General features: G+C 38.2%; 1 protein-coding gene across 4 annotated transcripts in view; it reads right to left on the bottom strand.

The window, feature by feature from the left end:
* Positions 1-1391: 1391 nt before the first annotated feature.
* Positions 1392-13110, bottom strand: part of ZNF451 (zinc finger protein 451) — a 73211-nt gene continuing 61492 nt past the window's right edge. For all 4 annotated transcript variants that reach the window (XM_032463325.1, XM_032463327.1, XM_032463328.1 and 1 more), the window contains one exon: positions 1392-3510. Coding sequence is in view for 2 of the 4 variants with exons in the window: in XM_032463327.1 (XP_032319218.1) it covers positions 3464-3510 (47 nt within the window). In the remaining 2 variants the exon portion in view is untranslated. The remainder of the gene's footprint in view (positions 3511-13110) is intronic.

Genomic DNA, 13110 nt, shown 5'->3' with positions numbered 1-13110 from the left:
TTTTTTTGTTATAAATTATTTGTTGGAATTTGAGTGAAATAATCGTTCTTATTTAGGGCCGTTTGACACCCAGTGTCCCGAAGTCTCCCGGTAGGAGTGCCGGGACGCAGCGGGCGCCAGGCGGACTCGAGGAGCCCGCCCCGGGGCGGGGCCGGAGCCGAGCCTCGTCCGCCGAACACCCGCGCGCGGCGCCCGGCTTGCCGTCGCCTCTCGCTGCAAGGGCACCAAAGCCGGCATAACAGCAGTTCAGAGCTGGAGCACAGCCTTTCATCTGAGATCAAAGCCATTTCAGTACTTGAGCAGAGAGGAGGCCCTTAAGGCTGGAGCCGAATTCCTCTGAACTCAGTCTAAACACTAATGAACTATTGGCGTGGGGGATTATTTGGCCTCATTAAATGTTCTTTCATGTGACACAAACTTGGGATCCTTAGACATTTTGCGAGCGCTTTGAAAATCTATGGCGACTTTAGAATGAACCTGGACTCTATTCCTCTGGTATCCCAGAACCCGTCCACATGTAAATGCCGTCAGCTCCACCTTCAGAGCACACGCATCTTGTCTCCGGCCCGCACGGTCGTCAGTCTCACTCCACCATCCGTTCTCCCCCGCTACTGCAGTGCCTCCTACCTGGTCCTCCGGGCTCTGCTCTAACCCTACAGCAGTCCTTCTAAAGGCAGGTCGCACCACGTATTCTCAGAAACCCTCGGTGGCTCATTTCAGAGTGAAAGCCAACTTTAGAAAACTTCTCAAAAGAACTGCACCTCCTATTCTCTTCCAGCTCATCGGGCACTAGCCGGCTGGCTTCCCCACGGGTCACCAAGCTCACTTCCACACCTGTTCACCGTCTGCCTACAAGTCCTCCCCATACAGACCTGCCTGGCTCACTCCTTACCTTCGAGTCTCTGCTCAAGTTCACCTTGTCAGGATCCTTCCCACTACAGCTAGCCAGCACCCCGCCCCACTCCATCTTTCCCGTCGGTCTTCATGCACCTTGATGCTCCGCCCAACCCCCCTCCCCCAGGGTGGGCGCCACAGAGGGTGCGGGCTTTGTTTTGCTCACTGGTGTATCTCAAGTGCTGGCACGTGGTAAGGATTCAATAAATACTTTGTGATGAATAAATGAGTGATTTAAAAGAAAAAATTATGAGAAACAAGCTCTTTAAGTTGAGGCCCAACCTGTTGAGGATTCCAGTGCACTTGTCCAAGGGCAGGACAAGTCCCTGCGTCTTGCACTCGAGAGAGGTCAGGGTTCGGAGCCAGGTCTTGGGAGAGTAAGCAGCAGGAACAAGGGGCTGGCTGGGCAGGTGTGAGGCCAAGGATCAAAACAAAACGAAACCAAAAAAAAAAAAAAAAAAAGAGAAAAGAAAAGAAAAGAAAAAGGAGGAATTTTATTTTATTAACTGAGGAACTTTTATTTACGACAATCAGTGATACCACTGACCAGATGCTATCAATACGTTATCTATATATCCTTTTTATAATATACGTTATGCTAGCCATCATCCCTTTGGGGAAAGCTGTTATTCAGGTATAAAAATAAGGGATCACAATAAAAACTTTTTAAAAGAAAAAAAAAAACCAACAAGGGATCACAGTAAAATGAAAAACGAATAAAAATGAAAAGATAAGCATCACTGTCAGTGTTAGAAACATTTACTCTTGATAATAATCCACATAACTTCATCCATGTACTATCCACCTCTCCTCGTGTCTAAATTCAGTTCAAATTATGAAGTAATTTAAAGTGATTTTTAATTGCTTAATGAGTAAAAATACAATCAGTGACAATTATTAATTAAAACATTAAACAACAACCCAATTACCTTATTTTAAGGGTCATGATGAAATACCCTCCTGCCCCATGGAAAGCTACCCTCGACCACACACCACAAAAGCTTCTTCACAGGACGTCCCGAAGCATCGCGGCCGGGTGTGGCGCTGTCTCCTCCCCACATCTGTTTGACTGCTCCTCCTTCTGGAACATCCTTTCCACTCCTCACTAATGATCAAGCACCTGCGGGTGTCCTTAAGATCCTGCTCCGTGACTCCTGAAACCTTGCTTGACTACTTTAACAAACAGAAGTACAATATGGTCCTTTCGGAAAAATGACGAGTACAATCTCAAACTACGATGTCTGCTTTAAAATAGAGGCAAGCAGGTGGGAAGGAAGTAACATCTTAAGAAATAAAAAACACAAATTGGTTTCCAATGTGGATTGAAAAGACTATATAATAAAAAAAAGAGTAATACTATTTACACACTAAATTATCTAGTTGCAGAGAAAGACCAAAGTTCTATCTTTTTTTTTTTTTTTTGTCTTAAAGAAAAATTTGTATTTACAGACAATTTTAAGTTGGGTAAGTAATTACTACACAAAATTTCTGGTCAAATAACATGAAGCGTCCACACAAAGGTAGTACGACAAGCCCCTTCTCAGTCTTCTGATTATATAATATTTTTTATTATTCACAATGCGGTCTCAACATTTAAAAATTAAATATGTAATATCATCTGTAGGAAACTGACAACTTAATGAATAAGTGTAATGAAGATACTTCCATATGAAATTAAAAATTTAAAGGATTAAGGGAGATTACTCCTGAGTAGACCTTCAATATTATTTTCTGAAGAATACTATGTTTACACAAATATATATATATAAAGGGCTAATATTATTAAAAATAAGTTTAATTCTATGCAAATATTTTGACATCCTTCCCTTTAAACAGCAGATAATAGAAGTCACATAAAAGTCTAAGCAGGGAAAAGGAATGGAAAAAGTTTCTTTTTAATACTTTCAAAGAAATTAGGGTTTCTTTTTTTTTTTTTTAATTCCAGCCATGTGCTGCTCTAATTAAAGCAGGGATATACATCTGAGTGAAACCCACAAAGAACACTGCTGATAAAATTTTTAATCTGTTTCCATGATCAGTTTCCATTGCTCCCTTTCAATAACCATAAACAAAATTCTCAAAGGTATCATACATTAGCGCCACATCAGAAGCTGAATTTACAGAAAAAGTGAACTATGACAGCTTTATTTATATTCATTTTCACTCCTAAAAAAATAAACTAGAATCATCTGTACAGTATAAATAAAATTAAAGAACCAATTTTATTTGGGAACATATAAACAAGTCAAGAGCTGCTGCTGCTTTTTTTTTTTTTTAATTCTTTAAACCTAAATATATGAATTCAAAATTAACTGGGTAACAGTGATACCAGTATTGGAACACATGGTCTGTATCTGCATTAACATGTATTCTATTCCTCTATACATTTTTGCAAAATAGCACAAAAATACAAAGCAGTATCAGATTTTGAACATATGAAAGCAAAAAAAGCATGTTTTCAAATACATGTGCACCAGCAGATTTCTGGTCTCCTTTAGAAAACAAACTCAAGACTTCATTATCCTGAGTCTCTTCAAGGCCACTTGATGCTGTGTGGTAATATCTTTAATTACATTTCCTCAAGACTTCTTCTAATCGCTTCTTCTAATTCCACATCTGCATTAAGAAACAGAGAATTTTAATATTTAGGGCAGAAAACCAACAAAGATGTGCTTTATGCAAGTCTCATCAACTACCTCTCTCTATTCAGGAAGAAAAGGAAATACAAGTTGGAGGAACTGAGGGTAACCTGGCAGTTTCTTCATCATAAAATTTGAGTATTTTGAAATATGAGAATCTGGATATAATCTCAAACTGAATTATGATATATATGAGCTTAATATGCTAAAGAACTTGTGAGTTATTTCCACTGAGGGACGCAGAAAGTCAACAAACTTCTGGAATTACTGACAGGTAACCACTAGATTCAACATGAAAAAAAAAATCTATGTATTTCCAAAAAGACTTGAGGTAATGCATATATGACTTAGAAATAGAAAGAAAAAAACATGAAATGGCAAAAACCTCAAAGGCTATTAAAAATTTAGTTTTAAGCTTTCTAGTATCTAAGGCAAGAAGTGGAGCTCATGGCTTTGCACTGTTCTCCGAGGGGCATACATTATATACGCACAGGCACACATTTAGCAGCCATCTGTTCAACGTCCACTGTACGCCAGGCACAGGAATACGAGAGTGAACAAGACACACATTCTTCGGTTCACAGGTCTTTCTCTATTTCCTGAGAATGACACTCAAGTCCAAGAGGGTGGAATTAGGTGTCACTTTCTTGGTCTTCACTAGATTCTCACCCCAGGTTTATCTCATCTCATCCAGTCCAGTCTCCCAGAACCTACTTAGTTCACAGGCACCAGTAATTCCTCTAAGATGCAGCTGCACCTTCCTCTGAGCTGGGGCACTGGTGTTACGTTGTCTCCAATTAAAAATATTACAAACTACTACATACTGTGTTAAGTTAAAGCTAGACTGTAGGTCAGTGAGTTGCACTGAGATGAATGCCAAGGGATGAAGACATGCAAAGAAAAGCCAAGATGCTCTAAGCAAAGAAGAAAAAGGTGACAAGACTTGTAAAAGATATGAAAACTCACTATAATAAGTTACAGTAATTAAGTGTGGTACCAGTGCAAGAACAGATGAATAGACCAAAAGAACAGCATAGACAGCTCAGAAGCAGACCCATGCACGTAGGAAAACTTGACTGATCACAAAGGTGGCACTGCAGAACGGTGGAAAGAGATGGTATTTTTAATAAATGGTGGTGGGTCAATTGGAAGGTCATATGGGAAAAACAATAAAAATTTACCACTACTTTGTGGAATATACAAAAATAAATTTCAGACTTACTGTATATATAACTGTGAAAGATAAACAACAAAGCTTCTAGAAGATAACACAAGGGAATAAACACTTATTCAATAGGACTCAAAAAACATTATAGAAAAGAATGGTAATTTAGAATGGATTAAAATTACTTTTATCCATCAAAAGCACCATTAAATGAGTAAAAAAGACAAGACACACAGTGAGAGAAATATCTGCAATACAGGGATCTTGAACCCAGGAAGAACTGAAAGATTTTCAACCCAGAAAAATCAATAAAAAGACAGTCTAAAAGAAAACTGTCAAGAAATCTGGAAAGGCACTGGCAAAAGATGTCAAAATGGTCAATAAACATTACTCCTCAGAAACATGTAAACATGTGAATTCAAACTACAAGGAAATACCCCATCACTAGCTAAAATTTAAAAGACCAATGATACCATGATTAGTCTGAAGATGTAGACCAACTGGTACGCACAGTCACCACTGGAATGAAAGAAAGTGGAACCACCACTTTGGAAACAAACCTTGGCATTACCCACTAAGTCAACATTAGTAAGTCCATGCCTCGGTTTACATTCCCAGAAATGTGGACATCTGCACCAACAGACACGGGTGAGAATGGTCACAGGAGCACTACTCGTAACAGCCAACCAAGTGTCCATAAATAATACATGAATTATGATTTGTATGTAAAATTATTATACAGGTTCTGGAAATGAACAAACCGAAGCCACGTGCTAAGAATCAGATGAATCGTAAAATGATGCTGACTGAAGGCATACAGACCCAAAATACAGACCATACCTGTGCTGTCCAATATGATAACACTGACTATACGTGGCTATTTATATTTTGATTAATTAAAATTCAACAAAATTTAAGATTCAGTTCCTCAGTTAAACCACATTTCAAGTGTTTAATAGCCATGTGTAACTATTAGCAACCATACTGGTGCAGATATAGCACATCTTCATCATCACAGGAAATTCTATTGGACAGGATGGCCTATATGAGCCCTTCTAGATAAAGTTCAAAGTCAAGCACTACTGACCTAGTGTTTCCAGATGTGGGAAGGAATGCAAGGGAAGTAACTGGAAAATGGAATGAGGGGGATGCTTCTAGGGCATTGGTTGTTATAGGGTGAATTGTGTCCCCCTAAAAGATATCTTCTTACCCCTGGTACCTGAGAATGTGACCTAATTTGGACATAGGGACTTTGCAGGTGTAATCAAAGTAAGATGAGGCAGCGAGCATGAGCCCTAATTCAATTATGACTGGTGTCCTCACTGGAAGAAAATGCCATGCAAACACAGACACACAGGCAGAAGATGGCCTCATGATGAATGAGGCAGAGATTAGAGTGATGCACCTAGAAGCCAAGGAATGTCTACGTTGCCATTAATCAGAAGGAAGCGAGAAGAGGGACCATGGCCCCACCAACAGCCTGACCTTGGATGTCTGACCTCTAGAACTGTGAGACAATTTCTCTTATTTTAAGCCACCTGGTTTGTAGTACTCAGTTACAGTGGCCCTAGGAAATCAGTATGTTGGTAATGCTCTATTTTTTTTTAACCTGAAAGATGGTCGCCTGCTTTGTAAAGCGTTCTGTACAATTTTTGTGTCATTATACTATACACATACACACACACGGAGAATCAAAATACTGGAGAATACCAGCATGTAAGGTAGGGGAAAGGATCGGAGGTGAAGTGTTCTAGAGTCCTCTTACTGTCGCACAGATATGGACAACATGCTTAAAAAACAAAAAGAGGAAGCTAAGAATAAAATAGTAGAAATAAATACAAAAATATTAATATCTGCCATGAACTTACACAAATTAAACTTGCCAGTTAAAAGACTGGATAAAAACAAAACCAACTAAATGGTTCCACTTCCATTAACAGTGGAGTAGCTTATATAGGATTAACTCCCCCACAGATAACAATTATCAACTATTCTAAGGCATTGAAGAGCAACAAAAATCAAGCAGAAACAGGACAGGAGTTGATCACTGAAAGAAGTGAATAGCACAGGGTTGATTTTGTAGTTTTACAGTTTTGTTTTGGTTTTTGCCTTAGGGCATTCCCAAATCCTTGTGAAACAAGATGGCAGACCTTCACCAGGGAAGCCAAGCTCTTTGTGGCTCAAGGAGTTAAAGACAGAATCTGGGTCTTACAGAGAAGCTGGGAAGAGAAGCCGTGGGGGGCGGGGGAGGGCGGAGGCACAGGGGCAGAGGACTGGAGAAGGAAGAGATTCCAGCAGAAGTGAGAGAGTATCAGAAGGGGGTCCTCCAAATCTACAGATCCTTGGTTGACTCCTAAACTGTGCAGACACAAGAGAGGAGCCAAGATTCTCAATGAAAAACAACAGTTGGAAAGCTAAAAGAAGAAAATAATTTTAGCTGATGCCTGCTGTGGAGGAGGCAGAGTTTGGAGTTTGAGTCTGGCAAGTTAACTGCCTATAAGGAAAAAAACAACCAATGTTCCTCATATGAAGTTAACAGAATTCGGAGAATCTGTAGTAGACATCCACAATATCCAGTATACATTAAAAAAAAAAAAATCACTTGACTTGCAAAGAAACAAGAAATGTGACCCACATTCAAGAAGAGTAGTCAAAGGAAACTAACCCCCCAAGATAATCAAGCTGTTGGAATTAGCAGAAAAAGGATTTTAGAAAAGTTATAAATATTTTCAAGGACTTAAGGTTGGTGGATGGGAAATCTCAACAGAGAAGTGAAAACTATTTTTAAAAACTAAATGGAAATTCTAGAACTGAGAAATACAGTATTTAAAATGGAAAACTTACTAGGTCAGCTTAACATTGGAGGCAGTAGAAGGCTGAACAATAATAAACTTGAAGATTGAACAACAGAAATTATCCAAAATAAAGAACAGAGAAAAAAGATACCGGAAGAAAATGAAAAAAACCTGTGGATAAGTTTAAGCTGCCTAACAAATGTTTAATTGGAGTTCCAAAAGAAAAGGAGAGAGACAGAAAGTGGGCCAAAATAACTGGAGGGAACCAATAAACTTACAGATACAAGGAGCTAAGACAACTCCAAGTAGGATAAATACAATACAAATCACGGTTACTTGTCATGACAAACAGTGGAGGCCACAAGACAATAGCGTAACATCTTTAAAGTGATGAAGAGAAAAAATACTAGTCAGCCAGAATTCTAAAGCCAGAGAAAATATCCTTCAAAATTAAAGAGAAAGTAAAGATGTTTTCACATAAAAGAAAACAGAATATTCAACACTAGCAAAACTGTATTACATAAAAAAGAAAGGAAGTTCTTTAGGCTGAAGAAAAATGATACCAGATGGAAACTGTAATCTATTGGAAAGAATGAAAGTCACTGGAAATGGGTAACTACATGGATAAATATAAAAGACTATATATTCCTTCTTTCTTTAAAACTCACAAAACAACATTTTCTTTTAGAGTTTATAACAAAAGCAAAAAATATATATTGTAACTTTTAGATCAACCATAAAAATTAAAGGGCTAAAAAAAAGCCAATAGATAAAATAGTACATACTATAATATTAAATATAAATATAAATAGTAAATATAATGGAGAAAGTATAAATATTATAATAATCCAAAAGAAGGCAAGAAAGGGAGGCTAAGAGGCAAAAGAAGAGACAAAGAGAAAACAAAATGGCAGACAGGAATCCAACCATGTAAGAAATTACATTAAATGTTAATGGACTAAACAATCCATTATTAAACAGTAGAGATTGTTAGAGTAAATCAAAAAGTAAGATTGAATTTTATGGTGTCTGTATGAGACATAGTTTCAAAATAAAGACAAAAATAGATTGAAAGTAAAAGGACAGAAAAATATATACTGTGTAAACTTTAAGCATAAGAAAGCTTGAGTGGCTATATTAATATCAGATAAAAAAGATTTCATGATAAAAGGCATTACAGAGATAAAGAACATTTCATAATATCATAATGATAAACAGATCAGTTCATTAGAAAGATGCATCAGAAACATATATGCAACTAAAAACAGAACTTCAAAATATAAAAATATGAAGTGACCGAACTAAAGAGAAAAAATACATCTACAATCACTGATGCAGAAGTTCATTGTTCCCACTGTAGTAACTGATAAGGGAAATCAGGGCATTCAAAAGCACTCATGTGTACTGGACAACAGCCAGGTACACACTGAGGACAGGATACGTGCTCAGAAAATACCTGCGAAGACACTAAGCTTTCGCCACTGGCTGATCTGAAAGCTCAGTGCAAGCCTGGCTAAGTGCTGAAGGGCCCCAGCACAGAGCAAATCTGCAAAGCCTGGGAGGGCCTGTTTTTTTGGGTTTTTTAGCTCCTTGTATTCAAGGAAATCTCTGTCAAAATACAAGCTGAACAAAGACTTCAATGACTAGACACAAAAAGGAATACAGTTTTTGCAAAAACAGTTTGGAAAAGTAACTAAACAAATGGACAAGAACAGTGAACTCCGGGGAAGAGACAGAATCTGATTTCCAGAGGTACTACATTATAATGTTTACATATCAAATCTTCAACAACAACAAAAGCACAAATAATACAAAGAAACAGGAAAGTATGACCCATCTGAAGGGAAAAAAAATTGAGTTAAATTGTCCCAGAGGACGCCTAGACATTGAACTTACTAGACAAAGACTTTAAACCAATTATCTTAAATATGTTCTAAGAGCTTGAGTAAACCATGGACAAAGAACTAAAGGAAGCCAGAAAAACAATGTATGAACAAAATGAGAACAGCAATAAAGAGACAGAATAAATTAAAAATTCATTACAGGAGCTTAACAAATTTAAGTGGAAAGAAAAAAGAATCAGCATACTTGAAGACAGGACAACTTATACAGTTTGAAGAACAGAAAGAAAACTGAAGAAAAGTAAGCAGAGCCTAAGGGACCTGCGGGATATCATTAAATGGACTAAGATCCACACTATGGGGTCCCAAAAAGAGAAGAAAAGGGCAGAAAGAATATTTGAAGAAATAATGGCTGAAAAATGTCCCAAATTTGATGAAAGATATGAATCCACACATTCAAGAAGCTCAACAAATTCCAAGCAGGAGAAATTCAAAGAGATTCACACTGAGACACACTATAGTTAAAGTGTGAAAAGTCAAAATCAATAAAAGCAGCAAGAAAGAAGCAACTCATTAATGTAAGAGATTCTCAATAAGATTAATAGCTTATTTTTCATCAAAAATCATGAAGGCCAGAAGGCAGTGAGATGACATATTTAAAGTGGTGAAAGAAAAAAAAAAAGCAAGAAATCTGTATCTAGCAAGAATGGAGAAGAAATCAAGACATTTCCAGAAAAACAAAAGTTAAGAGGGGTTGCCACTAGCAGACCTGCTGTACAAGAAATGCTAAAGGGAATCCCTCAGGTTGAAATGAAAGAACACCAGACAGTGACTCAAAGCTGTATGAAGAAATAAAGAACGCTTACGGCAAACATACCTTTGTTTCCTTTTTTATGGCTAAGTCTGTGTTTCTCTTACTCTCCCTTCTCTCTGCCTTAATTTCATTCTCTTTGAAGAGAGGTCATGTGACAAAATAAGAACCCAGTAACAGGCGTTAGAAAACCTATATACAAATCATGCTCCGATAATACTGAGGCTGTGAATCTGAAGGCAAATTACTTCATGTTTGAAAAACTAAGTTTTTACGTAAAATAATGGGAATATTCTGACTCTCATAAGTCGTTAAGAGCCGCTTTGAAAGTATTACATTTTTCATAACATTAACTGAAGTAAAAAATAAACACATTAGTCTCTCTTATTTTTTAAACTGGCTACAGTATGAAGTTTTACAGCTTATGTTATGATGTTAATACTGATGACTGCTATTAACTGAAGGAGCTCTAAGGCAAATTGCTGACATTTACAGAAAAATGGACAACACATAATGCTGTCTTCTTCCTTTCCCAGTGATTGGAGTCAGAATACCTCTGTTATGAGTATGTAAACTTCCAGAGCAGACCTTACATGCAGGTAACAGGGAATAATGGCCATGATTAGAGTCACAGTAACAGCAGCAGCAGCCAACACATACACTGCTTACCACGGGCCAGGCTACTCTAGCAAGGTAGGCAGACAAGTATTCCTGATTTTAAAATGAAGAAACAAACACACGGTGAAATGACGTGCCCAACGTTCCATACCTTGTAAGCAGCAGAGCTGAGATTACATAGGGTCTTTATGACGGTCTTGGGTAGTTAGAATCTGATATTGGTCTACAGAGAACAAAGAATGAGCGGGGGTGGGGGGGTTCGGGGGTGGGAGGCGACGGGAGGAGCTGCCTGTCCCCAAGGCAAAAAGCCACAAGCAAATTCCTCTTGCCTTTTGCCACCCATGTGTCAGACTTTTAAAGTGTGTTGGGAAGGGAAGGGATGAGAAGAGATTTGAGAAGTTTTGCTCAAAACTCAGGTCAGGACTTAGAACATCATTTTGATTCCATAGTGCAGGGTCAACAAAATCACCCAATATTCTCCCAGCCAAATGGCATCTGTCTTAATTTCCCTTATTCAGTTATAGGGAGATGGGCCCTGGTAGCTCTAACCTGTTCTAAGTTTGTTGTAAGTTTATTTACTCAACAATCATTTAGTGCCAAACATTGTGCTAGGTGTTGTTGAAATAAAGAGAAATAAAACATGATCCTACCCCTTGCAGCACTCATAATCTAGTGGGGATGAGAGATGCGGACAGAAAATGTTTAAATCCGCTCGGTATGATACGGAGTGAGTCTAGAGGTGGTTAGCTCTCTCTAACGATGGAAAATCTAAGAGGCAGTGATCATACAAAACTGTCTACAGAAGTGGTAGTTCTGTAGGGTTCAACGTAAGAGATGATATCCGAGCTACTTCCTGTTGGGTGAAAGGAGGGGAAAGGAAGGTATCAGGAGAAGTACAGAGAAGACCATACTCCTTAACTTACAAATGGAACACTATGCGCTTCTCACACTCATTTGACAAAAATCATCAGGAAATGAAAGAAAACATGCACATCTCACCACTTTGACTTTTCTTGAAATTAGAGCATTATATCCCTACTTCATATGGCAACTAGTTAAAAGTTTAAAGTATCTTTTCTCGAATCCTTTCATGGTCATCCTTTTACCAAACTAAAGAATGATGAAAATGTGGAAACTCTCAGAATCTCCCAACCATAAAATATATCACACAGATAACAAAATGCTAGAAATTCTGGTATATATTGAGTTAACACATCTCAGATTTCCTGGGTTAGCTAGGAGCCACAAAACTGTGAAGGATTCCCAAGGGTGGTTATTTAAAAGCTGTAATTTTGTCTGGCATTTTCCAAGGCATTAGTCATAGGTAGCAAATGAAGGTTGCAAAATCTGAACTACTTAGATGCTCAATGGTGTTTATCTTTTAGTGGCCTCGATAAACAACTTAGCTGGCAGTTTTTGTTTAAAACTCACCAAAGTGCTTTCATTTGTTTAACTCACCATTATGTGGATGCTAAGCACTGTACCAGACCATGTTGGGAAAACAAGTTGGTCAGAAAACTTGCTTCCAATTAGGCAGTAAATTTACTGCCAACTTTGCTCAGCCAGTGAATCTGACTGAGAGAGAGATCAGAGTTTTCTACTTGATTGAATAGATGGATCAGTTCCAGCGCCAGACTCAAGCCCCTAGCTCCTAACAGCACGGGCTCTGGTGCGCTCTGAGGCAGACTACTCGGCGGTACAGGGCAGCGCAGGGAACGGCGCTGGAACCAACCGGCGGGCAGCTCCCTCCGCGCTCCTGCAGACACACCTCTCAAGTCCCCACCAGCAAAGACCACGCTGGAATGTGTATTAACACTGCTGTGTCACCCTTTAATGTCAAAGATGCCGACAGAAGAGCTTCAACTTCTTCGGTGAAGCTGAAGTACTTTCTAAAACCTGTTGTTTCATTTTCCCCCATGGTTATTAAAAAGAACGGTCTGTTATGAAAAAAACAAAGTAAAAAATGGACACATGACACAACCAAATAGTGGTCAGCCAGTAAATGACTTGATGTGAAGTTAATACAGAAGGTTCTATTTAATCCTACAGAAGGAAATATCTTCTCCTTTAAGAGGGAAAAAATTTAGTTTATAGAAAAAGCTCATTAATAAATTCAGATATAAGGGTATAGCTCAAGTGGTAGAGTGCATGTTTAGCATGCACAAGGTCCTGGGTTCAATCCCCAGTACCTCCTCTAAAAAAATACATAAATAACTAAATTTAATTATCTCGCTTCCCCCAAAACAACAACAACAAAACCCCAGAGTTTTTTAAAAAATAAAAAATTCAGATATAAGTGCTTGTTTTCATAGTTCCACTGCATAACTTTGAATATTCTTAATTTAAT

Source organism: Camelus ferus, chromosome 20, assembly GCF_009834535.1.
Source record: "Camelus ferus isolate YT-003-E chromosome 20, BCGSAC_Cfer_1.0, whole genome shotgun sequence".
NCBI classification, from domain to species: domain Eukaryota; kingdom Metazoa; phylum Chordata; class Mammalia; order Artiodactyla; family Camelidae; genus Camelus; species Camelus ferus.
The sequence above is the reverse complement of the archived record's forward strand: the minus strand, read 5'-3'. Positions and strand labels throughout refer to the sequence as shown.